This window comes from Scomber japonicus, chromosome 20 (genome assembly GCF_027409825.1).
Source record: "Scomber japonicus isolate fScoJap1 chromosome 20, fScoJap1.pri, whole genome shotgun sequence".
Classification (NCBI taxonomy): Eukaryota; Metazoa; Chordata; class Actinopteri; order Scombriformes; family Scombridae; genus Scomber; species Scomber japonicus.
In genome coordinates this window covers 23,552,489-23,571,260 of record NC_070597.1, presented here as the reverse complement: position 1 = coordinate 23,571,260, position 18,772 = coordinate 23,552,489, and the positions used below count along the sequence as shown (strand labels likewise).

Sequence of the window (18,772 nt, the reverse complement as noted above, 5' to 3'; positions counted from 1 at the left end):
CTCATCCAAGCGCTTTACCTCGTCTGAGACAGCCTCTTCAGCCACAACATTCTCAACACTGCTGTCTACCTGTGAACAAATGTTTTTACATTCTTTCAGTCTATATTTTCAACACTGCATCTATCAACCTTAAAATTTATTGTGACATGTGTTTACCAACCATGAAGTCTTCTGGCACCTCTGTTGGATACCGAGCCTCGCGGCCAAACATCAAGAAAAATGGGGAGAACTTGGTGGTTATCTGTGTTTTTGTCCTCAACCCAAACATTACCGCATCCAAATACTCGTCCCAGTTTTCTGGTTTTTGGGCCACCAGCTTGCTGAGAGCTCTAAAATAATAACAGAACTTTAACTGACAATAGGCATCTCCCAAAACAATATATTTATGGTCCAACTGGCATTGCAGCTGTAAGTTGAAGAGTCTATGGTACACATGATGATAATGTACATAAAGTATATCATGATTTTTTATAAATTAACCAATTGCCTCACCTTTGTATGGTGCCATTCATCCTCTCTACCAGCCCGTTTGTTTGAGGGTGGTAAGGAGAACAAAGACTCCTTTTTATCCCCAACTTCGCACATACATTCTTGTTTATCTGTTAAAATAAAGAACTTATTGTTTATAGATCAAAACACAATAAAAATATTTCAGCAACATTTTTTAAATGTATTTTCAAAATTACCTCATTCACAAACTCTCTTCCTTGATCAGTAAGTATCCTTTTTGGAGCCTCAAACTGATGGAAGAACTTCACTATGCATCCAGTCACCTCAGCTGCGGTTTTATTATGGAGAGAATAGGCCTGTGGCCACTTTGTCAGGTAGTCCACCATGACACAGATGTACTGATGGCCTGTTTTGGTGGTTTTCAGTTTGCCAATCAGGTCCATACCAATAAGTTCGAATGGATGTTTTACCTGAAAAAGCAGCACAAAATAAATATATACATTTCATTCTGGATAAAATGTTTGTGAGCATGGTGACATTTAAGGAAAATAGTTCAGCTTCAGTCAATCAGAGCTTAATTCCTTTCCACATGCTCTGCTGAAGATATGTTAAAATTATGTAAAAATTTATATCAGTAAGGTAAATATGTTTTGTGAAAAAAACAGACACTGATTATGAGAATGTGTCAACAGTTACCTTTATGGGGGTATACTCCACCTCCTGTTTTATTACATGAGCAGCTGACTGGCACACTGCACATTCTGACACCTGTTTAAAACACATATACATGAGGAAGTTAACTATCTGCTGGCATTTGTCTGTCACTTCATATTAAATTCAACCATGTACAAACACATTTTAAAGTTTCTATAATTAAATGAAAATAAACATATTCCTCCATGCAAGTAATTATGTAATCTGCTGAAACTCATTAAAAAGCAAAGTGCTCAATTGTTCCTCAATTGCAGTGCTTACTTACCCATTTATCTATGTCAGCAGACATACCAGGCCAGAAAAACCTTTTTGAAATAGCATCTCTGGTCTTCTTTTGACCGGTGTGAGCACCTGTGGGGCTGTCGTGGAAGTCCCTAAAAATGGCGTTGGCCTCCTCCGTGCCTCTTACCACTTTAGCTTTGGTGACCTTACCAGGATCTTTCCAATAATACAGTGCTCCATCTAGGAGATAAATTGAAACGTCCATTAACATCAAATATATTATACAGCAAATACATTAAACATTACAGTGTCGGCATGTACACGAGTAAAAAAACATAAACGCGTGAAGTCTATATTTAAAACAGAAATCCTTAACTCACCTTCGACGACAAACTTTGATGCCTTTCGACGTACTTCATTTTTCTCTGCTTTTGAAATCTGTGCAGGATACTGGCCTTTAGTTTTATAAACTAGAATAGTTTGATATAAGACTGTATCCATTTTGCTGTTAATATACCTGTCGCTCTCGATTTCTGGGTCCTTAAAGGGGCCCCCACAAATTTGGGGTGGCGCAGTGGTGTAACGTCATTTGCATAATTGATTATTATTATTATTATATGATTATTGCAAAATTGGAAAATAGAGCTAAACGCATTTAGCATCACATGCTGTTTGTATGTATATAATTTATAATTAAATGGCTTGATCTAATATTTAAACATGTAGTCTTGATCATATTCAGTTACACTAAAAGTTGGGACAAATGCAGTTAATATACATCTCCATTTACTTTTTATACAGAGATGCTGATGCAATTCAGTGTAAAACAAAATGCATTAACTAATGTTGATAATACTCTCATGAAAGTGATGTGTTTCATGGATGTGACACTTTCCTGGTGGGAGATAGCAGGGGGTGCATTTCCTGGCAGACTGACCTGCCAGGAAATGCACCCCCCCCCAAAAAGCCCTTTCTGGTGGTCCCAGCATCAAATACTTTTGAGAGTATAGTCATAGGACAGGTGTTGATAAGTGGAGTAAGTTTCATGGATGTGACACTTTCCTGGTGGGAGATAGCAGGGGGTGCATTTCCTGGCAGACTGACCTGCCAGGAAATGCACCCCCCCAAAAAAGCCCTTTCTGGTGGTCCCAGCATCAAATACTTTTGAGAGTATAGTCATAGGACAGGTGTTGATAAGTGGAGTAAGTTTCATGGATGTGACACTTTCCTGGTGGGAGATAGCAGGGGGTGCATTTCCTGGCAGACTGACCTGCCAGGAAATGCACCCCCCCCAAAAAGCCCTTTCTGGTGGTCCCAGCATCAAATACTTTTGAGAGTATAGTCATAGGACAGGTGTTGATAAGTGGAGTAAGTTTCATGGATGTGACACTTTCCTGGTGGGAGATAGCAGGGGGTGCATTTCCTGGCAGACTGACCTGCCAGGAAATGCACTCCCCCCCAAAAAAGCCCTTTCTGGTGGTCCCAGCATCAAATACTTTTGAGAGTATAGTCATAGGACAGGTGTTGATAAGTGGAGTAAGTTTCATGGATGTCACACTTTCCTGGTGGGAGATAGCAGGGGGTGCATTTCCTGGCAGACTGACCTGCCAGGAAATGCACCCCCCCCAAAAAGCCCTTTCTGGTGGTCCCAGCATCAAATACTTTTGAGAGTATAGTCATAGGACAGGTGTTGATAAGTGGAGTAAGTTTCATGGATGTGACACTTTCCTGGTGGGAGATAGCAGGGGGTGCATTTCCTGGCAGACTGACCTGCCAGGAAATGCACCCCCCCCCAAAAAAGCCCTTTCTGGTGGTCCCAGCATCAAATACTTTTGAGAGTATAGTCATAGGACAGGTGTTGATAAGTGGAGTAAGTTTCATGGATGTCACACTTTCCTGGTGGGAGATAGCAGGGGGTGCATTTCCTATACATATATATATATATATATATATATATATATATATATATATATATATATATATATATGTATACACACACACACTCACATAAACACATACTTAGGAGTTTATATTCAATGATAAGTAGACCAAGAAAAAAAAAAACACACTGACACTTCTATCTATCTATCTATCTATATATATATATACTCACACAAACACATACTTAGGAGTTTATTTTATATATATTTACAAATATTATGGAAGACAACACGGTAAGCAGGCTATTAATTAATGACATCAATAACCATATACCCGATTTTTGTTATCTGTGACTGTGGTTGTGGGAAAGTATGACTATTGTGGAATCCATGAGCGCATTTAAACATGAATCATTAACACTAAACTGGACGCTAAACAGAACGTGACATGGAATGAGAATATAATTGTTGTCATTGTGTGTACGTTGTCATTTGTAGTAAATTAAACATGAGCATTTAGTCCTTTTTGACATTTACTCGTGAATAAGAGATCTGTGGGTAATATATGTCCGTTTGGTAGTAGTTTAACGCGTCTGTCTTCACATGCGCGTTCCCGCGACGAGGGGGTGCTTTTCACGGCAGGGGTGCTTAATACGGCACAACACCGGAACCGCTGTGTCCGACTATCTGACTTCGACCCTGAACACACCTGTAGCTCTCTGTACCTCCCGCTAGCATAACACAGACACGCTAAGAGTGATATTAAGTTTAAGTAAACAAACACAGACCGCTGGTTAAAACATAAATCTACATCATCGGAGACAGAACCTGCTCAGAAAAAAACAGCGGAGCCCGAAAAACTAATGACATCTGAGGCCTGTACTACGAAGCTGGATTAACCTATCCAGGATCTCTCTCCGTTACCTGGATTGACTTAACCAGATCTTCGCAGTCCAGGATAAGCGGTACTACGAAGCTGGATATCAACTCGGTAAATCAACCCAGGGTTTTCCAATCTGGATCTCTGCGCGTTCACATAAAGGGGAGGTGTTTGCAGCGTCTGACCAATCACAAACATGCAGAAACCCTGCAAAGCAGACTACTTTACCATGGAAGAGCAGACAATTATTATTCATAAATATGAAGAATTCAAACATCATCCAGGCCAAAAGCAACACTGTTGCTGCAGCAAAAGCCAGGAAGCAATGCTGGCAGAAAATTGCCGACTCTGTTAATGTGTAAATTCATGAGATCATACAATATTAATTTATCAGACAATATAAACGGACAGCACTCTGATCACACAATGCCACTTTATTACGGCACAGACGTTTGGGGCAGAGCGCTTCCTCAGTGCCCTTCCTTTCATAAGAGACATTAAGTTAGTTTAATATTCAACATTCAAAATACAAACCTATTATGCGCTTCAACCATTTGACTGAATGATTTCAAACCAACTGTATAACATACAGAATAATATCCCCCACGTGCCTCAATGATTATTTTTTAAATATATATTTTGGCCAATTAAAAAATTGCATCTATCCCTAAAAACTCTTTCTCTCCTAAGCGCTCCTCTCGCGATCCGCGCACCAATGTTGACAGCCAGGATCTTTTAAGAATGGGCAGGTCATTTTCTAAGAGAGCTGATTGGTCAGGAGGTGGTGCTTTTGTACTCGCTGATCTCTTATCCAGAACATTAACCTGCTCCGGAGCAGGTTAGCCGTTCAGCATAAGTTACCATGGTGATTTATCCCGGTAAGAAGTGAACCAGCTTCGTAGTACGGAAAACCCAGAGTTAACCCTGAAGTTACCTCGATAAGAGAAAATCCAGCTTCGTAGTACAGGCCTCGGTAGCGCCATGTGATGTCAACATTAACAACGTTAATCATCAGACAGCTACCTGTAACGTTACCATAGTAACACGTTTCAGGCTAACCGGCTCAGAGTAAATGAACGGCTCCAACTAAACAGGTGATATTAGCGGCGCAATGTGTAAAATGCTGCGGTGCTGCGCGTTTTATCAGCGGATGTTACAAAACCTCAATTTTAAGTCACTTAGATGTTTCTTATTCAGCAGATCTGAAGAGAGAGAGAGAGTGAGGCAGATTCAACAAAAATATGACGCTAATGCTACTGAAGCTGAATATCACTACTTAACTGTATAATACTATATAACTTGTAATTACTATAAAATATAGTTCAGAGAATAAGGTAACTATATAAAAATAGAGTCAATGGCTTAACCTGTGCAATCTAATTTAATCCAAAAAGGGGACAAGTGGATCCAAACCATGCCAGAAAATGACCCCAACAGCATAACAGAGCCACCAGAGGCTGTACTACGAAACTGGATTAACCTATCCAGGATATCTCTCCGTTACCTGGGTTGATTTATCCAGATATTCGCAGTCCAGAGGCCTGTACTACGAAGCTGGATTAACCTATCCGGGATCTCTCTCCGTTACCTGGGTTGACTCAACCAGATCTTCGCAGTCCAGGATAAGCGGTACTACGAAGCTGGTTATCAACTCGGTAAATCAACCCAGGGTTTTCCAATCTGGATCTCTGCGCGTTCACATAAAGGGGAGGTGTTTGCAGCGTCTGACCAATCACAAACATGCAGAAACCCTGCAGAGCAGCCTACTTTACCATGGAGGAGCAGACAATTATTCTTCATAAATATGAAGAATTCAATCACATCATCCAGGCCAAAAGCAACTCTGATGCAGCAAAAGCCAGGAAGGAATGCTGGCAGAAAATTGCCGACTCTGTTAATGTGTAAATTCACGAGATCATACAATATTAATATATCAGACAATATAAACGGACAGCACTCTGATCACACAATGTCACTTTATTACGGCACAGACGTTTGGGGCAGATCGCTTCCTCAGTGCCCTTCCTTTCATAGACACATTAAGTTAGTTTAATATTCAACATTCAAAATACAAACCTATTATGCGCTACAACCATTTGACTGAATGATTTCAAACCAACTGTATAACATACAGAATAATATCCCTCATGTGCCTCAAGGATTATTTTACAAATATATATTTTCGTCAATTTTTTACAATTACAATAAATAAATACAGTTATTATGCTCCCTGACACTTTGATCTCAGGATGTCAAACCTACAGAATAATATCCCCCACGTGCCTCAATGATTATTTTTTAAATATATATTTTGGCCAATTAAAAAATTACATCTATCACTAAAAACTCTTTCTCTCCTAAGCGCTCCTCTCATGATCCGCGCACCAATGTTGACAGCCAGGATCTTTTAAGAATGGGCAGGTCATTTTCTAAGAGAACTGATCGGTCAGGAGGTGGTGCTTTTGTACTCATTGATCTCTTATCCAGAACATAACCTGCTCCGGAGCAGGTTAGCCATTCAGCATAAGTTACCATGGTGATTTACCCCGGTAAGAAGTGAACCAGCTTCGTAGCACGGAAAACCCAGAGTTAACCCTGAAGTTACCTCGATAAGAGAAAATCCAGCTTCGTAGTACAGGCCTCTGATCCCTTCACTCTAGGATCAAGTATTCAGACCCGATTTTATCCTTTAATTTGTCACCCGTCTAATGTAAAATTAGTAAGTAGTATCCAGCCATATGAATGAATATGAAACTCTGGAACTGGAGAGGGGAAGAAAAGTCTGTTAATGATAGGGAAGGTAGATATAAAGGAAAGTGCTCATGCTCACAGATGTGCATTTGGAGGTAGCTTCCTGAAAACAGCAGATTCCCCAAGAATAAATTAAACTAAAATATGATGTCACAAATCATCCTTAAACTCAGATTTAAGATGAGCACTTAGAAACTTTCCTCTTTCAGCAGATGAATGTGAAAACAAACTCTGCACATATATCATTCTGCACAGTGAGTCAAACATCAACAACAACAAGTGAAGTAAAAATAAGCAAAACACATTTTTGAGTGGAGATTAACTTTAAGTTTGCGGTAGGATTAAAAGTAGATAACACCTAAGAAAAAGTTTATCATAAGTGCTGATTCTACCTCTGGAGATGTTTCATTTTCCTCAGTGAAACCCACCTGGGATCCAACTCCTTCATTATTAAGCAGACATTCTATTTTCTTACTTGTAGGTCAAGATGTCTTGAGTACAGTGACTGGTTACGGACGAAACTGACTGCTTTCTTCTCCCTTGATCTAAGAATTCATTTAAGTTTACTTTCACCAATTACATAACCACGCCTATTGAGCAGTAATGGCACATCAGCATACATAATGTGCAGTTCAAAGTAAAATTCAATGAACTGCACATTATTCAATGAAAGAAAAAAATCTACGTGACCCTCGTAGATTCACACAATCGGGCCACCGATTTGCTGCAGAAAATAACGTGATGCTGACAGAATGAAAAAGGCAGAACTCACTGAGGGAGTTATCTTACAGTTCATCTTCAAAAGAGGCAGCTGTTGCAGGCATGTTTTGATTTCATGACTAAATAATTACTTTTGCGAGACAAACTTAAGTATATTATAAACACTCTCGACCCGTTTCTAGAGCAGAGCGGTGAACCCCAGCAATAACATACGAGACCGGCTGGCCGACACACACTGCAGCACTAAAACAACTAAAGAAAATAACTTGGGTGTTCACTGTGTGTAAAGAAAACAGCTGTCAGTTTCATCTATGATCAGAATGGTATCCATAGCAACAGAATCTGCTAATCAGAAGTCACCTATTGTTGAATTTCATGACTAATCAATCAGAAACAAAGTTTTGTTCAAGTAGAGGGAGCCAAACAGACATTTTACAAGCCCTATGAAAGAGGCATCATCTAAACACATACTGTACGAGTAAAAGACATTTGAATTTCCATTTCGATGCTGCAGCTGATTGTTATTCCTTTCTTTGTCCAGACGATGGAGCCGGTGGACCAGCTCCTCCAGTGTGTGGACCCATCCAAAGACAGAGAGCTGTGGGTGCGGGAGAATAAGACTGGAGACATCAGGCCAGTGGACATAGAGATTTAACCACAGTGCTGTCCGCCAGCTCTGCTTATGCACACTTTAACCTCCCCCCTCCCCGAGCTCACAGACGGACACACTGATCCAGAGGCAATGCGCCTAAAGACTGAGTGGGAAATTGAATGTGTGTTGGGATCATCTCTCGCCCGCTGATCCATGTGTGACTCCTAACAGACTGAAGGGGTGATCAGTCAGTGCTCACTGGCTCTTAACATCCCAACGACAAATCTGCTGAGGATGATGATGTCAGTGTTTGGGGAGTTTTGTGATGACCCCAACAGATGAGTGAAGATGTCAGGTAGTGGCGGGTCTTGGTGTTCTGGTATGCAAGCTGGTGCTCAGCTAAACAGCACAGGAGAATGAGAGTGTGAATTCTGTTGAAAAAAGGATACTCAGGTGAGGCAAATGATGAAGAAGCATCTACAATGAACATTTAACATCTGTAAATGTTGAATAGCTTTATGTCGTGCAGCAGTATGCTGCTGTTTTATGTGCTTTTGCTCTGTGAGGTCATTCTCGGAATCACGTGTGTTGATGCACACGTGATTTCAGAACTGCGAGTTGTTGGCAAAAATGATTTAATGAAAGCTGCTAGGCAAAATGCATTCTGACCTAAGAGTGTTATATTACTGAGTACCAGAATAAGGCTAAAGTATTGTAATATTGATATCTATATTGACCCTTTGCAAAGCTCCGCCCCACCTTAGTTACTGTAGCTACACATGTAAAACCTACATATTAGGTGGGCACATATGCAGTTTACAGTTATAATAGTGGTAGATTTATCATCAAAATTCCTAATATTTTTTTAAACAGTGTATCACAATTTAAAACATATGTAGATCAAAGCAGCTTGTAATGTCTCGTCAAGGAGTGTAGAACTAAAATAACAGCAGTTAGCATTAGTAACAGTTAAATGCTAATGCACCAACTCCGTGATGTAGTTGAAAATACTGTCATGTGACATTTAGATTTTTTTAAAGTTTCCAGAAGATTAGTTTCCAAACTAGAACCATGGAAGAGTCTTAAATATTTGCTTGCTGACGGCATACATTGTGTTATACTAACAGATTAGGCTAACGCTAAAGCATACAGTCTGTCGATCTAGTTAGTCTTATAAAATAGTAAAAATAAAGTAGTATTATAGAGTAGTAAAAATTAAAATGTTACTTGTTTTAGCAAAGCCCTTTTTGAATGCTTAGAAAAAAATATGTCGGCTATTAAGCAACAGTGTTCATGTATTAAGACCAGTGTTTGTGTTTTTTAGAAGTATGCTTCACTTTTTCAAGAGAAAAGGATTTTGAAAATGAAGAATACCCAACATATATATAACACTATGTAACATACAAGACAAGTTTGTCTGGTCTCTAAACTTCCCCAAGCCAAATAAAAAGCACTATCAATACCCTAAACTCTAATACGGTAGCATCTTAGCTTCACAAAAAACACACAAGTTAATGACATTCTACTTGCCTTTGGAAATAAAACTAGGCTACCATTGAAGATAGTAAGCTAATTAGCCAGAAATGTTCATGTTTGTAGCTTATGCTGGAGAAGATAAACACACATTTCGTTCATTCCTTACGCTTTTGTTTTTCAGAAACAAAGACTTAAAAAAAGACACCACCATCCAAATTCTTGAAATAACAGGCAGAATTACTCTTAATCGAAGCGAATGCACATTGTAGTACGATAGGAAATCCAAAGTTTGACAGGCCCACCTAGCTACAGTCGCTAAGCTATGATTGACAGCAGTTGACATTCGTTTGGGGGCGGGGTTTAGTGAAGGGTCAGTTGCTAACTAAAATGACAAATCTGGCCAAAAAACAAAAAAACTGAAGTCTTAAGTTCATCAACAGTTTTAAATTCCTCCTTTTGTTGTTACTTCATTCCTAATACGAAATTAAAAAATCAGCCAATTGCACTTTATACCCAAATGATTTTTAATAAATATACTGTAAGTTGCTGTTGATATGGAAAGCATTATAAAGAGAACTTACTTGTTACACATTTTATTACTAATGGAAGTGAAGTGTTTTGATTGTGTTCTGGGGGTCTGGTGTAAATACATGAGATGTGTGATTTGATATGAAAGGAGACAGTAGTGCAAAGGATGTAAAATACAGTAAATAGTAGAATCTTTCAGTAAAACATCAGACATTTGGTACGGCTAATATATGAAACACAAAGTGTTTTATATGCAATAGAAATGACAGCTCTCAAAAATATTCTACAGTTTTGGAAATAGTTGCTTCAGTTGGGATTCAAGCTAAATGTACAAAATGCTCTTTTACAACCATGTCTTGTCCAGTATTAGTATTACTTGACCACCGAGAGAAGAGACGTTTTTGTACATTAACAGCAAAAGGTTGGCATTGTCATTAATAAAAATGAATATATGTATCATATGTCACAACATGCTCCTTTCTTGTTTGTTCTTGCTCTACTGTGCAATATGGCATTTAAGTAAGGCAATAGCCTTACTTTGAGATCAATGTGTGGATGACAAAATCACAACAACTGATTAGCTTACATCTAAGTGAGGCCTTACTACAGCCCATACTTTTAAGTAAGGCTTACCACAGCCCAGGGGCAGTCTTACCACAGTCCCTACATCTAAGTAAGGCTATAGCCTTACCTTGATGAGATCAATGTGTGGATGACTCATAAAATCACAACAACTGATTAGCCTATATCTAAGTGAGCTGCAGCCTTACTACAGCCCCTACATCCAAGTAAGGCTATAGCCTTACTTTGATGAGATCAATGTGTGGATGACTCACAAAATCACAAGAACTGATTAGCCAATATCTAAGTGAGGCTACAGCCTTACTATAGCCCCTACATCTAAGTAAGGCTACAGCCATACCTTGATGATATCAATGTGTGGATCACTCATAAAATCACAACTGATTAGTCTACATCTAAGTAAGGCCTTACCTTGATGAGATCAATGTGTGGATGACTCACAAAATCACAAGAACTGCTTAGTCTACATCTAAGTAAGGCTACAGCCTTAACTTGATGAGATCAATGTGTGGATGACTCATAAAATAACAACAATGCACATAGTTAATGGTACATTCATTGGTACATACAATGACACAAATAAATGGCACAGAGCCAAAGTTGACCTTGTATTGAGTTTTATAGGCAAAATATAGTGTGTCAACCACTTAGGGATAGGGGGGGAAACATAAAGTTCTGTAGCCCAGGGGCCTCCAGTGACTTTAATGCGCCCCTGATCATAAGTGCTGAGTTTGATGAGATAATGAAATAATGAGGAAAACATGATAAATGTAAAAGTCTTTTATTTCCTAAAAAATAAAAACAAAAAACAAAACACATTTTCACATTCAATAATAAAATGGTTTGTCCAAGCCTTGTTACAGTTGAAGGCAGCGATAATAGTAAAGATGTGGTTAAAAGTTCAGACAGAGATAAACCTGACATAGTTTAGGTAGAATACATTGACATTGCATTTCATATTTGACCTAAATAACCCACACATGATGGCACCTAGTTGCATCTTGGTAACACACAAAAAAAATCTTGTTATATGTCATTTATAAGCCATTAGTTTAGCTCTATAATCATTTAGACAGTAGTAAATATTTTATCTGTTGACTTTAAAACTGCAGCTGCTGCAAGATTTACCAGTTTGATCCAGTCTGAACAGGTTTGAACCTAACCCAAGATGGCTGCTGTTGTAGTAAACTATATTAATCTATTTTGATTTATTTTGCTTGCGAATGAGAAAGTATTAGTTACATGCAGTATTCAGTGGTAGAATAGTTGATTAAACTGCGTAAAGAGTCGTTTGGTAGTTTTTATATTCAGCCAGTTGGGGATGAACAAAGCTCACCAAGGTTTCTTGGCTAACCTGCTAGCTTAGCATTAATGCCTGAAAATCCTCATATTTTGCCTAATGTTAGTAGCATGTTATAAAAGTTAGTAGTAACAGGGTGCTTATTTGGAGGATAATATACATCTATACCATTTAACAGTTAGCTAACTAGCGTACAAATGAAGTCTTATCCGTAGACTGTCTGAATTAGCATTACTGCAGTTTCAGCTTTTGAACACTATTCATTTAAAGTACAGCATTATTCAATAAATAGTATATTTAGTGTATTAAATTTGTTTTGCCTCATTGTTTCTGAATATGAGTAGAGACAACACTGTTTCAACTGGCAGCCTCGTGAGTCTGTAAACACAAAATATTAAGCGTATATATAATTATTTTTGGATTGTTCTTTAAAAGGCTTAAAAATGACTTATAACTGATTCATAAAGTGCCACCTTTAACTTGAGTGGGAATTTAGAAACATCCATCCATACTTAGTCTGTTTTACATACAAATATTACACTATGCAGTGGATATAAAATTTGTGTTGGATTAAAGCTGGAGTGTGTTATTAGAGGTGTGATCTGACAGACTGCAGTTATTACACAAACAGGAAGGTGTGAATACATTTCAGATCAATTCAATGGGAGCATACAGTGTACACAAACACTATTGGATGTGTTTGTAACCTGAATGTGTAGTGAAAATACAGTTTCAGCCCCTGTGATGCTTCAAATTTCATACTGTTTCTTCAGATGACATCAGAGCTGGATTGATGTCAGGCATGTAAATAGTTGGAGCTGATGTGATCGCTTGTCTTCCTAATCGATCATGAGCTTCTTGAGGGAGTTGAGATAGGCCGGGATGAGGGAGCTGACGGACTCGTTGTCATCGTTGAGGATCTTCTCTCCTCTTCCCTCTGAGCCCACAGAGCTGGGTGACCTGACCAGGCCTGGATACGGTGTGCTATAACCCTAAAGGAACATAGACACACATCACAGTCATCATTCAGAAAAAAAAACTCACACAAAATCTACCTCTGGTATTTTCAAAGGTTCACTTATGTTTCCTTTGTCTCCCCACCTACACCCTGTAAGACTGTAGAAGAATTTAGTAATTATATAATACAAATTAATTTCAGATGTTTTTACAACAGAATTAAAAAAAAAAAATTGTGAGTCAAAGTAACTGGCAGCAACAGTAAAATAATAGACAAACTAAAAGTTTGACCAGCTGATGGCACTAGATGAAAAGATAAGGTTGCACCAATCATCCTGAGGCAGACATGAATGTATGTACCAGCAGTCCATCCAATAGTTGTTGAGTAAAGATTAAGATTAAAGATTAAATGTATGAGTCATGTATATATGTACAATATCTAACTCCAGTATTTGCCATTAAATTTTGTCAGCAGCACGTGTGATGATAGTGAAAAAAATGAACTATTGACCATATTTGTCACATCAGAATCCCACCAGGATGTAGTAGATGATGTCCTAATCCACATACAGCTCTCTGACAGATGAGCAGTTTGCCTGTGAACAGGCCCAGGCTACTTACAGAGGAGTATCCTTTGCCAAAGCTGCCCCTATTCTTGGTCCTGATCTTGGTGAGAGCTGACTCAGCGATGTCAGCTCGCTCCTCAGCATCATCCAGCTCATGGACTGTCTTCCTATACTTTGCTAAGTTCATGTTAGCTTGCTCCTCCTGCAATATAAATAGATTGTGTGTGATTAAAACATCAAGTAATATGTACTGTAAGTCAAATGTGGTGTAGGTGTGTTTTGTGTCAGACGATGAGGTGACGTACGGCCTCTTCCACTTGTCTCTTGTAGGCCTTCATCTTGTTCTGCAGCCTCTCCACCAGCTCCTGCATCCTCTGCTGGTTCTTCTGGTCCTCCTCGGACTGGAACAGCAGCTCCTTCAGCCGCCGCTCGTTCTTCCTCAGCGTCTTCACCGTCTCAGAGTGTCGCTTCTGCTCCGAGTCCAGCTCCAGCTCCAGCTCCTTCACCTGCACACACAAACACACACATATCACAGTGTGGAAGGAGCACACATGCAGACATAGCAGAGGAGTGTATTACAACTCATTTCGGTTGTGTTTAGTTTACAGAACCAGCGTGCTGACAGTATCTTTATGACTCAGTACCTTTGCCTCCAGCTTCTGGATGATCTTCTTGCCTCCTTTCAGAGCCATCTGCTCAGCCTCGTCCAGCCTGCTGCTCATGTCTTTGATCTGGGCCTCCAGACCTTTCTTCACTCTTTCCAGGTGAAGCGTGTGCTCCTGCTCCAGACGCAGCTCCTCCCCAACTCGTGCCAACTGACACAATCACACCACCCAATCAAAACATTAGCTCACAAAACTTGAATGAAACTCTGCTGAATTCATATCAGGCATCTGCTGTGTTTTACCTCACAGCTGGCCTTCTTGGCCTTGTCTATGGATCCTCTGAGCTCCCCCTGCAGCTCCTCGTGCTCCTGCTGCAGAGCCTGAAGATCCACCTCCAGTTTCCTCCTCCCGCTCAGAGCTGACTGGAACTAAACACACAGATATAAAGAAGACATGATCAGATCAGGTTTTCGGTCTCTGCTAGAACGCCACAGCAAAGACACCACATATCACCTGGTTGTTGAGGTCGCTGTATTTCTCGTTAGCATCCTGCAGCTCTGTCTCTAAGACCTTGCGGGCCCTCTCTGCGCACTCCAGGGCCGAGCGTGTCTCCTCACCCTCGCCGACCAACAGAGCGCAGCGTCGTTCCAGGGCTGCCTGATCCTCCCTGCGTTCTTCATGGCTCCGCACCTCCTCCTCCAGCTGAACCTGCAGCTCCTGGGACAGAGGCGAACACATTCTAGTGAGTGTCTCTATGAAGAGCAGACCTGCTGTAGAAGAAAAAAGCTCATGATATCAATCCAACCTTGATCTGCTGCTGCGCCTTCTTGCTGTTCTTGCTGAACTCTGTGTTGTTCTTGGTGAGCAGGTCCACCTGCAGCTCCAGCTCATTGATGTCGGCCTCCAGCTTCTTCTTCAGCTTCAGCCCCTCTGCTCTGCCTTTCACCTCCACATCCAGACTGGCCTGCAGGGACTCCAGTGCCCTCTGGTGGCTTTTTCTAACAGAGCAGGAGGAAAGAAGCATTACAAACTCTGCATATGTGTTGTGGCAAAGCCGGGTTTGAAGGAGGGAAAAGTCTTACCTCTAAAGATAAAGTGCTTTATTGAAGGAATAAAGGGAAACAGAGGACAGGAAGAGAAGCGTTAGTGCTGTTGATGAGAAAAGCATCACTGAGAGAGATGAGGTACCTCGCAGCTTCCATCTCTTCCTCCTTCTCCTGAAGTCTGCGCTCTAGGTCTCCTTTAGCCTGAGATAGCTCCAGCTGCAGCCTCAGAACCTTAGTCTCCTCAGCCTGGAGAAAACAGGGAAATAATTAATCATGATAATATTAATGACTGAGCCAGAAATGAATGATACTGTCTGCCAAGGCCATGGAAATATTTGTCTATCCCCAAATATGGATGTTTTTTTCAGAAAACTGAACAATGATTTAGGTACATCAGGGGAAAGATAGAGGGTGGGGAAGATGAGTTTTTACTGAGAAAATGTGTCAGACTAATAAGAATAAATACACATCTGGTAACTGTAGGTGTAGAGAGGGGTGTAGCGTGAAGAGACAATAATTCAATATAAATATAAACCATTTGCCAACCATCAATACATCATATACAAAAGAACAAACATCAACATATGTGTATTTAGTTAAAAAAATTCTTATGTCTGTAAAGCATGTGTAGTCTGTCCTTTTCCCAGGTCGCCATGGTGATGGAGGTCATGTGGCTCAGGTCTTATCCTGGAAGCTGCTCAACATCCTCCACACCACATTCTTCATACATGTTATTAATTTATCTATAATTTTGTCATCCTGTTCATCCATGATGTATTCCTGTAATTTTGCTTTCTTGGTTTATTCTGTACACTCAACATCTGTTACACATCTGTCCTTCTTGGGAGTTTTTTCTCCTTTAAATTGATAGTGTAAGGATAGACGATGTTGCATTGTTGTACGGACTGTACATAGGCCTGTTTCAATAATTATCGACCTATTATACAATGACGTAATTATTGACATCATCATGGCTATATATGGACTGGCGATCGTATGATACATGGACATGTCCTTGATAATTTTTTTGAAAAGTGATTTCTTTGAATTATTAAAGTTGTGTACCTCTAAAGCCGCCTCAGACTCTTCCAGTGAGGCCTGTAACTCCTCTTTCTCCATCTCGATCTTCTTTTTCGCTTTCTGGAGCTCGTGGACACTCTTACCACCATCTGACAGCTGGTCTGTGAGATCAGCTATCTCCTCTGTAAGACAAAGCCAAGCCACACACATTAATTGAACTGTGGTTACAATCATTCTGCTATTAGTGAGGTTAAAATAAGTATTCTTATACCCTGGAAGGCCTTGTTCTCCCTGCGTAGAGCCTCCAGCTGCTCCAGAGACTCCTCATGGGTTGTCTTGAGTTTGAAGAGCTCGCTGGCGTGTTGCCTGCTCTCCTTCTGGCAGCCCTCCACCTCAGCCACCAGCTCCTCACACTTCTGCCTCCAGTCTCCGAGCTGCTTCTCCAGCACCCGCTGCTTCTTATCCAGAGCCTGCCCACAGCTGCTGGCCTGAGAAAAGGAACATGATGCTCAAACACAACAACTAAAGGGGAGTTTATAGAGAGGTAATGCTCATATAAAGGCTGCTCTACCTTCTCCAGGTCCATGCAGAGCTCCTCCACTTCTCCTTGCAGCCTCTGTTTGGTTTTCTCCAGGGAGGAGCATTTGGCTTGGGTGGCTTCCACGGCCTCCTCTGCCTCCTGAAGCCGTGATGCCAGCTTCTTCCTGCAGCACACACATTATTTGGACCACTGAGATACATTCAGATTTTTTAGGTACCACATATGCTCAAACGAGGCCAGTATCAACTTACTTGGTGTCCTCAAGCTCGTCAGCATGCTGGATGGCGTCGGCCTCGTGTTTGGTCCTCCAGTGCGTCACCTCGCTGTTGAGTTTGGAGACGAGGCGCTGGAGCTCCTGCTTGCTCTCCTGCTCCTCCTCCAGCTGCTCCTTCAGCACCTCGCACTCCTGCCGCACTAAACTCAAGCTGCTACTGACCGCCTGCTTACACTGCCAACCACCACAAAGCGAATATGTTACATTTTGTGGGAAAACGACCACATTAAAGACTTTGTATTTAGACGCTGAATGTTTTCTATTTCATATTTCCATACTGAGTTCAAAACACTGACCTTGACCTCCTCATCCAACTGTTTCTTGAGTTCCTCCAGTTGGGATTGGAGCAGAGTCTTGGAGCGGCTCAGCTGGCTGGCTCTGCCCTCCGCCTCCTCCATCTGTCGACTCACGTCTGCGTTATCCGCTGACAGAACACGCAGAGCGCTGATTAACAACACATTGTAACATACTTTGAAGCACTAAATGTAAAAAATAGCAAACAATGTGATTTTTTGTGTGTTTTGTCTTTTGATTATTTGTTTGGTTACAACAGCAGATGTGGATTACATTGTGTGCTAACTGAGAAAGATACAGTATAAAATAGCAAGGACGTCTGAGAACATTTTCTTCTACCAAACAGAGCATCAAGAACTCATCATCCAGTAGATTATGAACATATCTGTGTCTGTTCCATTTCTCCGTGGGGGCTGAAAAAAAATATTTCTTACCATTTGAAACAAAGTAAAAGCCAAACTATACTGATTTTAAATGAATACAGTTGTACAATGTCTTATGTAGGTCTGCAGCAGCTTTCTGAAGTTTGAGAAACTTCCTAAGTTGACATCACTTGAGTTTTCTTGGCTTCAGGTAGGAGATTGCAAAATGTTATTGGAAATCTTGCGTTACGACCTGGGAGTGTGGTGTTTGAAAGAAATGGGCCTTCATTAGACAAACAGGGTCTAATCAAGAGGTTCTCATGAGTTGCATTATCAGAACTGGAGAATCAGCACCAGTTTTGGAGCTTGAAGAATATTAGGGACATAAAGTTAGCCATTTTTGACATACTTTTAAATGCATATTGTTGGGGGAAATTGTTTATTCACTTTTTTGCAGAGAGTTTGATGACAGGACCATACCTCTCTCATGTCTGTTATTAAAGTTTGAAGCTAGAGCCAACAGGTGATAAGCTTAACTTAGTATAGAAGTTGAAAACATTGGGAAACAGCTAGCTTGGATCTGTCCAAAGCTTAAAAATATACCTACTAACACATTTAAAACTCATTAATCAACAGGTTTTATTTTGTGTGTTTGATATGGACATAAAATGAATCACTGCATCTGGAAAGTTACAGTTTGTAACTCCCTGTAAAACCACTCAGATTTTTACATTGATCAAAAACAAGATGCATCATGAGAAATAGTGACCTTTGATAGGCACTCTTTTAGTTTTGGTGAGAGTTACGCTAATAGAATTCCGGCTCCAGCTCAATAGTTATCTTACAACTATGAGAGTGGTATCAATCTACTCAACTAACTCTCAGCAGGACAGTGAATTACTGTAATCCCCAAAATGTCAAACTATTCTTTCAAGATCTCACGTTACACTGCAGCACTATTAAGTTTCTGTACATCTTCACTCATACCCAGTGAATCTGTTTAATGGCAAGA

At 40.3% G+C, this 18,772-nt stretch overlaps 2 protein-coding genes across 2 annotated transcripts in view; one reads left to right on the top strand and one right to left on the bottom strand.

Annotated features, from left to right (window-relative positions):
* The window catches only part of gas7b (growth arrest-specific 7b), a 72,845-nt gene extending 63,775 nt beyond the window's left edge, over nucleotides 1-9,070 (top strand). The window contains exon 14 of the mRNA XM_053341692.1: nucleotides 8,159-9,070. Within this exon, the coding sequence (XP_053197667.1) occupies nucleotides 8,159-8,272 (114 nt within the window). The 3' untranslated portion in view covers nucleotides 8,273-9,070. The remainder of the gene's footprint in view (nucleotides 1-8,158) is intronic.
* Nucleotides 9,071-12,498: 3,428 nt separating this feature from the next.
* Nucleotides 12,499-18,772, bottom strand: part of LOC128381177 (putative uncharacterized protein MYH16) — a 35,577-nt gene continuing 29,303 nt past the window's right edge. Inside the window, exons 11-23 of the mRNA XM_053341125.1 lie at nucleotides 17,401-17,528; nucleotides 17,082-17,278; nucleotides 16,861-16,993; nucleotides 16,561-16,777; nucleotides 16,335-16,471; nucleotides 15,412-15,515; nucleotides 15,029-15,221; nucleotides 14,737-14,940; nucleotides 14,526-14,651; nucleotides 14,263-14,433; nucleotides 13,924-14,124; nucleotides 13,674-13,820; nucleotides 12,499-13,087 (exon numbers count right to left, since the gene is read on the bottom strand). Of these exons, the coding sequence (XP_053197100.1) occupies nucleotides 12,935-13,087; nucleotides 13,674-13,820; nucleotides 13,924-14,124; nucleotides 14,263-14,433; nucleotides 14,526-14,651; nucleotides 14,737-14,940; nucleotides 15,029-15,221; nucleotides 15,412-15,515; nucleotides 16,335-16,471; nucleotides 16,561-16,777; nucleotides 16,861-16,993; nucleotides 17,082-17,278; nucleotides 17,401-17,528 (2,111 nt within the window). The 3' untranslated portion in view covers nucleotides 12,499-12,934. The remainder of the gene's footprint in view (nucleotides 13,088-13,673; nucleotides 13,821-13,923; nucleotides 14,125-14,262; nucleotides 14,434-14,525; nucleotides 14,652-14,736; nucleotides 14,941-15,028; nucleotides 15,222-15,411; nucleotides 15,516-16,334; nucleotides 16,472-16,560; nucleotides 16,778-16,860; nucleotides 16,994-17,081; nucleotides 17,279-17,400; nucleotides 17,529-18,772) is intronic.